The 14,267-nt window shown below is 38.5% G+C and overlaps 1 protein-coding gene across 1 annotated transcript in view; it reads left to right on the top strand.

Moving 5' to 3' along the window:
- The window catches only part of THSD7A (thrombospondin type 1 domain containing 7A), a gene marked incomplete at both ends in the record, with an annotated part of 412,533 nt that overhangs the window by 386,071 nt on the left and 12,195 nt on the right, over positions 1-14,267 (top strand). The window contains 7 exons of the mRNA XM_084229821.1: positions 305-438; positions 4,399-4,552; positions 5,974-6,118; positions 7,730-7,845; positions 10,793-10,910; positions 11,228-11,373; positions 11,795-11,969. Coding sequence (XP_084085947.1) covers positions 305-438; positions 4,399-4,552; positions 5,974-6,118; positions 7,730-7,845; positions 10,793-10,910; positions 11,228-11,373; positions 11,795-11,969 — 988 coding nt within the window. The remainder of the gene's footprint in view (positions 1-304; positions 439-4,398; positions 4,553-5,973; positions 6,119-7,729; positions 7,846-10,792; positions 10,911-11,227; positions 11,374-11,794; positions 11,970-14,267) is intronic.

Here is a 14,267-nt window from a genome sequence, read left to right as displayed (position 1 = left end):
GAAATTACAATACTGTGTGGTCAGGGTCGGTACAGGAAAGTATGTAATGTGTATTTAATGCGGTCCCACACGTCACATCTACAACTGCAACCGAAGAAAGCAGCAGACTGCAACACAGCTAGCCTTGCCCTTTGCCGCTAGCACTCTCACGCAATTTCTCTATATTCCTGCTGTAGCATAATGAACATAAGAGAAAGGAATAAAAGTTCTCGGTAAGCACGCAATTGTCATTATGATGAGAAGAGTCCCTTCTCACTTTCATTGTTTCCCTGAGGTGAGACCTTTGAGACTATGTGTGTTCCAGGTGTATGAGGTTGTCCCTTGCCACAGTGACTGCAACCAGTACATATGGATCACGGAGCCATGGAGTGTCTGCAAGGTGACCTTTGTGAACATGCGGGAGAATTGTGGAGAGGGCGTGCAGACCCGAAAAGTGAGGTAAGGCAAGACCGAAATATAAAGACAAGCAAAATCACAACCACCTCTCAGTTAACTCATGCCAATAGAAGTTTTTCATTCCTCCTTAATCTCCTGAATAAAACTGTTTTTAGTTTTATCCTTAGGGAATCTGTGTTCCTGGAAAACTCTAAGGGAATCTACTTCAAGCAGTAGTTTACCACACTGGGCCTTCCGATTTATGAAGCTCTTGATGAGAAGTGTAGATGTAAATGTAGACTAAAATAATATCGATTTTCCAACCCCACAATTGCTCTTAAAGGTCAAATACATTTCTTAATGCATTTCCATGATAATCTGTTATACTCTCACTCCTTTATGTCAAACTTGCTAACTTCTTAATAGTCTCATCTCCACAAGCCTTCCCTAAAACCCTGACTGTGTCTGTTTCACCTTAAATGTAAACTAATTAAAATGCAATAAAACTAAAAATTCACTCTTCCATCACACCAGACACATTTCATTTACTCAAAAGCCATAGGTGACTGGTGGCTATTCTGTTAGCACGTAGAGTATTTCCAACACCACAGAAAGTTCTGTGAGCACTGCTGTTCTACAGTCCCCACATGCTCCTTATTTTGAAAGACCCACTTATTTGTCTGTCACCTTTATAGAACTTCCAAACTGGGACTCTTTCATATTCCTCATATTTATAGAAATTCCCTAACACAAGTTTGACACTTCCCTTAGTATCAGTACATGTTCTTTAACAATCCTTGAACCCTGTGAATCAAGCATATGAGGTTTTATTATTTTCAGTGAATAGAATGCAGTGTTCTAAGTACTCAGAATCACTAAGTATTTTACCAAGAACACACATCTGGTAAAATGACAAGAACTGTCATTCAAAGCCTTTTCTTTTCATTCTTTTTAACTATACATTTTCTTCTAACCCTGCTGAGTGACATAGAGTATACACAAATATGAACACATCTCCAGAATTTGACAACTTATGATGCAAAGAAGCTCATTCTCACATATTGAATGAATGTGAATTTAAGGTTCTTATTTCTCAATCTGTTTAAATAGGAAAGTTGAACAAATTAGCATTTGGCACACTACCTAAACTTTGCTTCTGATAAAAATAACTTATTTCTTATTTTAAAAGTCCACTTGAACTCTCAAATTATTTTTCCATGAGGAACTTAAAGGGGCAGGAGTTTAGATGAAAGTAATGAGTGGCCAGAGAAGCAGGAAAGGAAAAAAAGATTGTTTTCCCTCAATCTCCTTCCAAATTTAAAAATATTTAAGAATTTAGCAAAAAATTGTATCTTACCTTAAATTTACCTTTTATTAGTAAAAAAGTAACTACTGTTCTTTTAGTTTTCCCTTCAGTTATCTGCATGCATGTTGCTTTTTTTCTTTGAGTAATAATGTCCCTATTTGTTACTGACTGAGTAGTACACATTCTAACCTTATCCTCTACTAATTAAGGTCAAAATGTCCTGCTTAAAGGCAAGGACTGGCTGACATTTCAGGATAGATTGAGTCTATAAGAGAGCAGGTTTCAATTTATCTATCTTGTTCTTTCTCTTTTAGAATATTATAAGAGTCCATAGTAGAAGTGGTTTGCTCTGGTAGGAAGGAACATTTTTTCCCTGACATAATTTTTAGAATTGCCAACACAATGATAACTAAAAGCAGATTTGGTTATTTATATTTTTTAAACAATTTATCTCCAGACAGTGAACCTTATTGCCGTATCTAGATGCTTCTGGCCCCAATCTTCATCCCTAACTTAGTTTTACACTATGTATTTCTAATACAGTTCAATCTTCACACAGCATAGTTCTTTTCCAATGCAAAGAAGAAAAGCTGAGAATTTGAAGAAAGTGAATGAATATAAAAATGCCTTCCTTTGGGCTCATAATTTTTTTTTAAAGATTTATTTATTTATGCATACAAGAGCTGGGGTACAGGCCAGAAACGCAGGGGTGAGAGGATTCACCAGAGACAGAGTGGGGAACATAACAGGCAGATTGACCAAAGTACATTGCTGAGGGGAGCAGTGGGCGAGTCAAGAGAGGTCTGCTGCGCCATGTGGGTTACTCCCTGGCTGGCTGGGAATCGAACTTGTGCTGCAGTGGCTGCGGATAGCTTCATAGTTTGCCTCTTAACCCTTGCGCCACCAGGGAGGCCCTGGGCTCATAATTTAACCCAAATATTTATTCTGTATTCTAGAGTGATTAGAAAAAATTAATAACAAATAAGTAAAACAGATAGTCTGTATGTCGACAATAGGGTGTTTGTTTTTTTTACCAATTGTGGCACATTCAAATGTAGTCATTAAAAATTGTATCAGAAAAATGATACAAGATGACATTCCTTTTGTTTCATTGATATTTTTTAAGTGGCACAAACAAATAAATTTGCATCTATTTTAGTTATTTCTGATAGAATATGTGAATTATTCTTCTTCTGATTTTCCTAAAATGAATATATTACCTATGTAATAAAAATTAAAGAAAAAGATTAGCCTTTAAAAATGAAGTTCTATGTACATAACTACTTTATAGTGTGTTGAACATCTGTCCTTAATGCTAGATCAATAGGTAATTTTCCAAGTTAATCCTGGTATGTGTGTCAGACCCTATGAATATAGTCCTTTCTAAACTGCAGCTCCAACTTTGGAGCACTGAACTGTCCCATCTGCTCCACGTCCTCTAAAAGCTGCTATCGCAGAGCATTTAAAAAGTGTCACTAATGGTAGAACTTTTTCCAGGGAAACAAATTCTCACAAATATATCTATCTTTGTGTGTTTTGTGATTGCTTTAGTATATAATTATGAAATATACCAAAAAATGCAGAGATGGATATTTATTTGAGTATTTTTTCACGCAATAAACCCAAATAAGACATGAATAGCATCATAGTTTCCTCCAGGTTTGGCAGGCCTGTCTAGAAAGGTGACTGTGCTGAGTAGATTTCTAAAGATGCAATGTCCCTACTGATTATAAATCCCTGAAAAAAGTTAAGACTCCAGGTATAATTGGTAATGTAATTCAACTGACAGTTTAAAACATTGTAATGGGTTTGAGAGGCTTAAGAGCTCAAGTCTTCCTTTTCATCTTCTGCAATGCATTTTTTCTTTCCAAACCTATTACTCTGTTTGACCTTCTCTGACTTATAGATGAGGGGTAAAGTTTTTCCCTTCTACAAGAAAAGTGCCCAGAGAGATTATTAAATTCAGTAAAAGTGAAGTCTGGTACTAACCACATTAATTAGATTCCCCATGGATGAGTAAAGAGCCATTCATGACGACTTACAATAGAATGAAATGTAATAAAATGTCTGAATTTGTTGTGTTAAAAAGAAAACAACAAAGAGGTCAAGATATAGAAAGATCCAAATTCTCACATTTAGAGAATTTATGCTATTACTATTATAATTATCTTTTTACTTCTGGCTGTCTTTTAAGTTTATCAGCAGATGGAAGGCTAATTACTTTTTAAATGGCAAAACAATTTGAAAAATGCCTTCAGTTACTTTCAAAAACAAACTTTTCATTAGGAAATTTCAGTGTGCTTCATCTTCTATCACATATGAATTTACCCTTTCTATAAATCCCCCATTTTCTTCAGAAGAAAAAATTGCATTGTATGCCAAAATTGCAACCTCTCTGAATCTTTTTGAACCACTCCTCATTAGATTCTGCATTACATATAAGTCTACGTGGTCCTCTTCTTTCATAGGAGTTTACTGTGTGTTTACATACACACAGCGTACATTATATTTACCGGCAAGCGTAGATTTTTAAATCATACTGAATTACTTCATATTTATGGGAGGCGGAGATCCTTTTATGTCTTATGTATGGAGAATTTTACTAAATGCAACTTTCCCACCCCCAGCCCCATGATGATGCCTTAAGAACCATCAATCTTAATGATTGGCCATTGTTCTAAATGTCCTAATTCCTTTACTTACATGTTTTCTTCTAGATGCATGCAGAACACAGCAGATGGCCCTTCTGACCACGTAGAGGATTACCTGTGTGACCCGGAGGAGATGCCTCTGGGCTCTAGAGAGTGCAAATTGCCATGTCCAGAGGACTGTGTGATATCTGAATGGGGTCCATGGACCCGATGCACTTTGGTAAGATGATTAACCATTTATTAATATAGAATTTGCTTAATTCCTTACCACTAAAGCTTTTTAAAAACAACGGTTTCTAAATCAGTTACTAGTAACCAAATCCATTACCAAAGCAAGATGTGTTTTCTTGTCCAATTCATTCTATGAGTGTGCTGTTTAAAGTCAGCAATGTGTAATTTCATGCCAGAACAGCTCTATCTCTTGCAAGCATTGTGGCCCTCTACCATCCAGCACAAAACTATAGTTGTAATAATGATTCCCTTCAGGTAAAGGGGAAAAGAATGAAGCTGTAGTTAAAATACTTTGATGGTACTGGATTATTGTCACCTCTTGCTTTTTGCCCATTCCATTTTATTTAAATGGTAGAAATAATCTTTCACACAGTGGGGGTACTGCAGCAGGGGCACTGACACTAAAACACAAAAGATCCAATAAGTAAGGGAGTAGAGAGAAAAAAGCTGTGCATCACTGAATCTCTTCCCAAACACTGACTCTGGGTCTCTTTGGGTCTGGAAAGCCAGCTGAGAATTTCAAAACACAGAAAGCTGCTAGATTTCAACATCCAGTAGGGATCCTAGGAAGAACGTCAATTGAAACATAACTGACTGATGATGTAGAAAATTTGGCTTACCCCATACACCTTTGTAAATTTATTTTTAAGACAGCATCAAAAACTTACGGATAAAATCATCTACTATGGAATTAATTGGCTGAAGTACAATATAGGACATTTGCAAAGGATTTGTGATGCATGTTTTCAAAGAGAAATTAAATTTCTACCTTCATGTTACCATTACTAGAGATTCTAACTAGCAGCCAACTGATAGAACAAGAGCAAAACAGGGCTGGCAGTTGATTTGGATACAGGTTAGATTGCAGTAAAGAATCAACTGTTTTACAAGGTATGCAAATTAATTTCTGGTCTCATTCCGAAATACCAGATCTGAAGTTACTGCTCCTGGTCATAGAAAATGTTTTCAGAACAAAATTGAACCAGTAGGAGAATGACCAGCTGGTCTTTTTAGGAGCTAAGTATGTTTGTGTGTATGTGTACTGGGAAAAGTAAAGGTCACTAAAAGCTAGATATTTAGAGTCACCCTTAAAATTTTCTTTCCCCCAAGACCATGAGACTAGATAATTGAATATGATTGGTAAGACCTGTGTATTATTGATCTACAATAATTAATATGGGCATTGTGTATATATAATATGATTGTTCATATCTGACACAGAGACTTCACTATGGCTAGATGGGACTTCAGAAGCACATTGATTTTAAAGATGAAGAAACTGGGGCATATTGAGGTTAAATTAGCCTGTGGCCCAAATGTTCTAACTCCTGCTCCAGCACTATCCCTAACTCACTGGCACAGTGTGGCTAAGCATTCACCTTTCTGAGGAGTTGTGTCATTCTTTGTCAGCCTTGCAATCAAAGCAATTTCCGGCAAAGGTCAGCTGAACCCATTAGACAACCTGCTGATGAAGGAAGATCCTGCCCTGATGCCATTGAGAAGGAACCGTGTAACTTGAACAAAAACTGCTTCCACTATGATTATAATGTAACAGGTATGTGGCTAGTCATTTGATCATAAAGTCCAAATCCTGTGTACCTCAGCTCTGCAGCATTCCCATCAGTATTGTTTATCTCCATCTGTATGCCTTTCAGACAGCCTACCTATTGTCCCAGAAATCACTCTTGAAATAACGAAATTCTTCAGCTGTTGTTTTCAAATAAACCTCAAGACATAAAAGTGAAAATATATCATGCAAATATTAGCCCTTAAGATAGACTATAAATATTCTAAGCAATCCTTGTAAAGACATCTCCCCCTTTGGGAATATGCAAATAAAAGATATAGCATTTCCATAGGTGTCAGATTTACTGAAAAATACCTCCTTTCAAAGATTTTTTAATCATTATAGCATTATAAATACTGGGACAAAAATTCCTTATGTAAGGGATAGTACAAAAACATGATTAGTCTGATACAAAAATGACAACAATCTTAAACTTGCAAAAAAAAACTATGAGGAAACAAGTTATTTCAAGATTATAAAAGATACAGATGATAGGGGCCTTCCTGGTGGTGCAAGGGGTTAAGACACAACCTATGGAAGCTATCTGCAGCACGAGTTCGATCCCCGTCCAGGGAGCCACCCACATGGCATAGCAGACTCTCCTGACGTGCCTGCTCTTCCCCTCAGCAGTGTATTTCAGTCAGTCTGTCTGTTCTGTTCCCCACTCTGTCTCTGGTGAATCCTCTCACCCCCAACACCTCTGGCCTGTACCCGAGTTCTTGTATGAATAAATAAATAAATTCTCTAAAAAAAAGATAGATGATAAATGATAGATGGGTATTTTAGAAAAACAGGTTTATTACAAGTTCCATTATTTTCGTACCCTCATCTCATAACATCAAAGCAGATACTATAGGAAAGGACAGGTTTTGTTGGCTTATATGACTTGGAGCAATACTGAAGCTTATGTTGGAATTTTTCCAGATAATTTTCACACTGAAATAAACTCTGAAAAATTGTACAATGGCACATAGCAGTCATAATGTCTTTGTTTCTTTTGATTTTTCTCTTCAAATTTACTTTGATGCTACAAGGAAATTGCTGTTCTCTAAGACATGCTATGTTGCCCTAGGGAAAAAAAAAAAAGATGAAAGAATCATTTTGTAAAAGACAAAGAGAATTAAATATAGCCAAAATGATTTTGAAATAAATACATTTTAAAATAATCTAAATATAGACAATAAATAAAACAGTATTTTATTAAAATATAATTATGCAGTTCAGGTAGCACCATTAAAGTTATGATTTGACTAAAATAAAAATATTAACTTTTAAATTCTTTTATTAGGAAAAAGTTTTTAAATGACATTTGATCTGCAGGCCAAAAACATTTTTACAATGTCTCTGAATGGCTAACTGTCAAGATTGCCAAGCAGACATCTGCCTACAAGAATAATCCCTGTAGCTCTGTGCAACCCAGCAATTCCATTTGACTCCTGATATGTTCAAAGCTGGGACCCATATGCTCTGCATGTGGGATGATTGATTGTGGGGCTTAGGAAACAGTTGTGAATCAAAAATGGGATTCAGGTCATCAGAGCTTCATTTGAAATCTGCTTCCTGCACAGCTTCTGTCCTGATGGGCTTCCTTCTTTTCAGACTGGAGTACATGTCAGCTAAGTGAGAAGGCAGTTTGTGGAAATGGCATTAAAACAAGGATGTTGGATTGTGTTCGAAGTGATGGCAAGTCAGTTGACCTGAAATATTGTGAAGAGGTGAGTGGACGCTGTGTTACTTCTTTGTGAGTAAATTTTCTCCTAATATTTTCAATTCATGCTGAGCCAAGTGACCTGTGCTCCATGCAGCTCAGCGCCAGCAGATGTTTTTCAGCTCTATTCAGAGCCTGTTAAGCACCCACTTGAAAAGAGACACTGTCCAACACTACTGATTTCTAGATATAATTTCCTGTATTTTGTTCTGCTTAGAGCCCAAAGGTATGCTAATTAGCCTATTCTGAAAGAAATGCTTGGGGAACAATAAGCAATCAAGGTGAATAAAGGCAATAAATCTTAATCAGACTACTCATCATCTTTTGTAATTTCATGTGAATTTTGTGTTGCCTGGGACACCTGCCAAGACCCATCATGTATTCCCTCTGTTGCTAAACATTGATCACATGTGGTTTAGTAGCAGATTTTGATATTAGGATCTAATATCCAGCTGTGAGAGTCCAAGTACTCAGATCTGAGTAAGAGAAAGCTTAAAATTCAAACAAAGGAGTGGGCTCTGCCTTTTGTATCTTTTAAGTGCAGAGAATTTTAACTGTCAATTAACCAATTTACAAAAGTATGATTTTTAGATGTGATCTTAGGTAATGCAAGAAAACATGTTTTTTGACTTTTTTTCATGAAGCAACACTTCATGTTATAGTTATTTCATCTGTACTCCATACCAAAAATGTGCTCACATTTCTGACAGGTTTTGCCTTCTCATGCATCTGAAGCCCACTGGGTTAAGTATGAACCAAGGTTAGCAGGAGTCTTCACAGACCTGAAACACATGGGGTGAGCTTATGACCTCCATGTTCAGTAGACACAGTGACCTCAACTTCTGTCTACATCTCCTGGAAGCTGTGAGCCCACAGTAAATTGCTCCAACTCCTAAGGGAAAAGAAATATATTTTATTTCATTTGATATCTTTGTCAAGTGGTCCTAACTTAACTTCCTCACATCATGGGAAAAGAACTCCTAGAAGTACTGAAACTCACCATCATCTTATAACATCATTTAGTCTATTCATAATTTAGATTTAATTAGAAATTTCACAACTAAATTAACTTGGTTTTGAAACTAATAATAATGAAGTCATAACCATTATTTAAATATGTGATTATTAATGAAGATTATTATATATTGGTTGGAGAACTTTCTGTCATCTACCAGTTGATTAATACGTCCCCATATTTTGCACATGCACATGTAAATGCCCTCCTGGGTCATAATGACATATACAATTAGTAGCTCAAAGCTTTTTGAAAGTTAAGCCCAAATTACACAGGAACCAATTTTAAAATACCTCATAGGATTATAGGACAAAGATATAACTAAGACCTATTATTTCATAAATTAAATGTCAGTAAAAACCTCAGAAATAACAAATTGTACTTCTCCAGATGGATTTCCCCTATGCACAAATATTATGTTTGAATACTGCAATGACAACTTGGGTTCAAATTATAACATTCTAGCAAATGCTGTCTTCAGAGAAAACAGTGCTGCTCCGCAGCAACTGGGTTCTCATGTCCCATTTTATCCATCCCTGTGGAGGTAGTAGGAACAAATAATGGCCCTGAGGAAAGCTGGCTGTCTTTTTAAACAATGGATGGATTGCCTACCTGCTGTACAAACTCCACATTCAGCGCACCAGCAGTTGCTAACTCTCACTGCTTCTCTAATAGCCGAAAAGAAAGATGGCATTAGTACCCAACAAACAGGACAATTAGGGTTAAACCTATACAGCATTTGTATGGTACTTTTGTCTTCAGTGTTTTTCAGGCATTTATGCACCTGATATCTAGTAATAGATTTCTCTTTTTCCATTCGTATTCCTGAAAAGATTTAATTCACACCTATTTAGTCATATGATTTAGAGCTATAAACAGAAGGAAAACATACAACAAATATCCCAAAAAAAGTACTTTGGGGTTAAAATGTTTCACTGAAAGATAACTAGAATATCAGTAAATAGGCATCCTCTCACCTCCCTAGTGAAATAAATCAGTCAGTAGTAGTAATGGAACCCAATGCCAATAAAATGGTATAAAATCATTATTTGATGAGAGGTTAACACCAAAATAACTGAATTATACCATAGTTAGATGCTGAGGTCAGGTCTGTAGAAGAGAAAATCTTTTTTTAACAAATATAGATGCATATAAAATATCCCTATTAAAAAATGCTGTCGACCTACATTTCCTTTTGAGAAATAGCTTATTTATATGTGAATATAATGCATTCAAGTAATATAAAATATCATTTATTTTGAGCATCAATATGTTAAAATTTTTCCCTTTTACTTGTACGTATATATAAACAATATAGATCTATATATTGATATTCTTGTTTTTTTTAAAAAAGATTTATTTATTTATTTATAGAAGCACTGAGTACAGTCAGAAGCACGGGAGGGTGAGAGAATTTACCAGAGCCAAAGCGGGAACAGAACAGGCAGAATGATAGAAATACACTGCTGAGGGGAGCAGTGGGCGCAACAGGAGAGGTCTGCCGCGCTGTGTGGAACACTCGCCGACAGCCAGGGATTGAACCGGCCCTGCAAGGACTGCAGGCAGCTTTGCAGCCCAGCGCTTAACTTCTGCGCTGCCAGGGGAGGCCCAATATTCTTGGTTTTTGACTAATTAACAAGTAAATATGCTTACACTCATTTGTTTCTCACTTAGGGAAACTCAACCAATTTGGAAATAAACTTTTTCAATAGGCAATAAAAAGAGTTTCACAATATTTATCAAATAAATGCACTCCTCCATGCAGCCTATGCCCTTTGCTCCCATTGTCCTGGGTTGAACCACTTTATATTTTTAACAGCTTTAGTGTCCTCCAGATGTTCCTTTTTATTCTACTATGCACTGATTTATTCGCCTGTTTCTGTCCTCTTTCTTCCATCAATAATATATTGTGGCCATACCTCTATCTCTGTTCTTCCAGCTTAGCCTGGAGAAGAACTGGCAAATGAATACCTCCTGCATGGTGGAATGCCCTGTGAACTGTCAGCTTTCCGACTGGTCTCCTTGGTCAGAATGTTCTCAAACATGTGGCCTCACAGGTTTGTTTGGCATGTAATTGGCAGTGGGCTGATGGTTAAGGAATATGAAATAAGATGTAATATGAATATGAAATAGGATGTAATTTAAGGAATATAAGGAATATGAAATAAGATGTAATTTCTTGCTTTAACTCTTATCAGATTATCTTCAGAAAAGGTGAATTGGGGTCTTATCAAACAATCTGAGCCTGCCTTGTTTTTTAGATATCCTCAGAAAAGATGACTAGTCCTTCTCCCAAAATGACATATGCTTATGTAACTGTAATATATCATAAAAGTTGTCACTTTGTATCTTTTTTTTTTTTTATCTCTTAAAGGAAAAATGATCCGAAAAAGAACAGTGAACCAGCCCTTTCAGGGTGATGGACGACCGTGCCCTGCCCTGATGGAACAATCCAAGCCTTGCCCAGTGAAACCCTGTTATCAGTGGCAATATGGACAGTGGTCTCCATGCCAAGTGCAGGTAGCAGTAGCAGCTTTCCAGAAGTTGAATGGAAATGTATATTCTTTATCTGTAGAGACATTGTTCCAGAAGGTTTCAAAGCTTACAGATGGCATGTTAGCATCTTAAAGATTTTAGGTACCTTGCCATTTCATAACCATTTAATCCGTTTTTATAACAAAAACTCCCTGTCCTGTATTTTAAAAATTATCTGGAGGCTGATTCATTTTAATGAAAATTTATTTGCCTGTCTTTGGTTAGAAAACAAATAAATTTTTCATTGTATGCTTTATAGTTGAGAGTGCCCTAAAGGACTTCTTCCCCAGGGTTTCAAATTCTTCTTTAACTGCTCATAAATCAAAAGCAATGGTGCAGAGAGGATTGTAAGTAATGACATTACTTACTGAATTATTTTTCTTAGTCATTTTTTCCTCCATTCCAGGAGGCGCAGTGTGGAGAAGGGACGAGAACAAGGAACATTTCTTGTATAGTGAGTGAAGGATCAACTGAAGACTTCAGCAAAGTGGTGGATGAAGAATTCTGTTCTGACATTGAACCCAATATAGATGGTAATAAAAAAGTGGTCCTTGAGGAAACCTGCACCCAGCCTTGCCCAGGTAAAAATAGCAAAACCGAATTCTTATATTTAGTCATTTCCACCATAACCAACCAAGTTAACAAGCCAAGAAATGGGATATAGGAGGGTCTGTTTGTCCCTCTATGGGTGGGTCTATAGGGACCACCGTAGGCTGCTACATAGATGAGACTATAGGACAATCCATATGGGGATCCACCATAGGCACATCATTGGTGCATCTGTGGGTGAGTAAATAGGCTCCTCCATAGTCGGCTCCATACATACATCTTTTTTTTTGAACAGTGCCAAACATGGAAGTACTATTTTTTTTTTAAGATTTATTTCTACATACAGGAGCTGGGGTACAGCCAAAGGTACAGGGGGTGAGAGGATTCACCAGAGACAGAATGGGGAACAGAACAGGCAGACTGACCAAATTTCACTGCTGAGGGGAGCAGCAGGTGCCACAGGATAAGTCTGATGCACCATGTGGGTTGCTCCCTGGACAGGGATCAAACTCATGGTGTAGTGGCTGCAGATAGCTTCATAGGTTGCTTCTTAATACCTTGTGCCACCAAGGAGGCCCACATACATGAATCTTGATGGTCCATAGGCAGCTCCATAGGCTGTCCTTAGGAGAACCCATAGGGGAGCCCATAGGCGAACCCATAAGTGATGCCATAGGGGAGCCCATAGGGGAGCCCATAAGCGATCCCATAAGGGAGCCCATAGGTGAATCCATAGGGGAACCCATAAACGATCCCATAGTGGTGCCCATAGGCGAGCCCATATGGGAACTTATAGGAGAACCCATAGGCGAACCCTTAGGGGAACCCATAAGCGATCCCATAGGGGAGCCCATAGCAGAGCCATAGGCGAACCCATAGGAGAGCCCATGGGCGAATCCATAGGGGAACCCATAGGCGATCCTGTAGGTGAGCCCATAGAGGAGCCCTTAGGGGCTGCCTTAGGTTCTGCCATAGGGGATTTCCTAGGTTAATCCATAGGTTCTGCCATAAGGGATCCCATAGATTCCTCCCTAAGGGATCCCTTTGGTTCCTCCGTAGGGATATCCCATAGGCTCCGCCATAGGGCCTGCCATATGCTCTGCCAAAGTTCCTTCATGGGTCTCCCATCATTTCCTCCATAGGGTCCTCCATAGAGTCCTCCCTATGGGCCTCCATAATGCTCCCCATTGATGCTTCCAAGTTTCCCCATAGGGGTTTCCATAGGTTCGTCCACTGGCATATTTGTGGGGAGTCATAGGTACTTCCCTTTCTCCTCCATAGGCCCATCTAGGGGCAGCTCCATAGGTACATCTAGAGTAGGTACATAAGTACCTTCATGGGCGGCTCCATCATACATTAATGGGTGCCTCCATGGTGTGTCTATAGTTGGGTCCATAGGTGAATCTCTAGGGCTACCCATATAGATCCATTCATAGACTCCTACACAGATGGGTCTTAGGTGCCTTAATAAATATGGTATACGGGTCTCCCTGGTGGCGCAAGGGGTTAAGATGCAACCTATGAGTCCATCTGCAGTCACTGCAAGCATGAGTTCGATCCCCAGCCAGGGAGCAACCCACATGGCACAGCAGACCTCTCCTGATTCGCCCGCTGCTCCCCTCAGCAGTGTATTTTAGTCAATCTGCCCGTTCTGTTCCCCACTCTGTCTCTGGTGAAATCTCTCACCCCCCACACCTCTGAACTGTACCCCAGCTCTTGTATGCACAAATAAATCTTTAAAAAAATAATTAATATGGTATGTACTGTCTTCTCATACTGGAGTATCTGTTCCAAATGCAAAGCACTTTGAGAGAAAGGAGCAATGTCTCAAGACTGCCAGATGGAGTGAATTCCAGGTCTCCCATGTGGCTCCACTTGACACACAGCCCTTGAAGTGTAACATCTAGAGGGGATGACAATTAAGTCGTTTGCTAATGTTTGACAGGGAAACTATGAAAAAAGAGAAAATAAGGATAGTCCACTCCTCCATTTAGGATTTCCAGCAGGAGAAAACAGAGGCAACCTTTTAACACATAATGGCAAAAGGCAGATTTAATCCCTCACAATAGAAGGATACTCGAGTTCCTGAGTAGAATCAATAACAAATTCACACCTATATAAAGTATAAAAGTAGAGTAATGGCAAATTAGTAAAGCAGGGGCCTCCCCTGGTGGCGCAGCGGTTGAGCGCTGGGCTGCAAAGCTGCCCACAGTCTCTGCAGCACAGGTTTGTTTCCCCGCCGGCTGCCACCCGCTGCTCCCCTCAGCAGTGTGCTTCGGTCCTTCTGCCTGCTCTGCTCCCCACTCTGGCTCTGGTGAATTCTCTCACCC

This window comes from Talpa europaea (assembly GCF_964194135.1).
Source record: "Talpa europaea genome assembly, chromosome: 3".
In the NCBI taxonomy this organism is placed as follows: Eukaryota; Metazoa; Chordata; class Mammalia; order Eulipotyphla; family Talpidae; genus Talpa; species Talpa europaea.
Note: the sequence above shows the minus strand (reverse complement) of the source record. Positions and strands in the feature narration are given on the sequence as shown.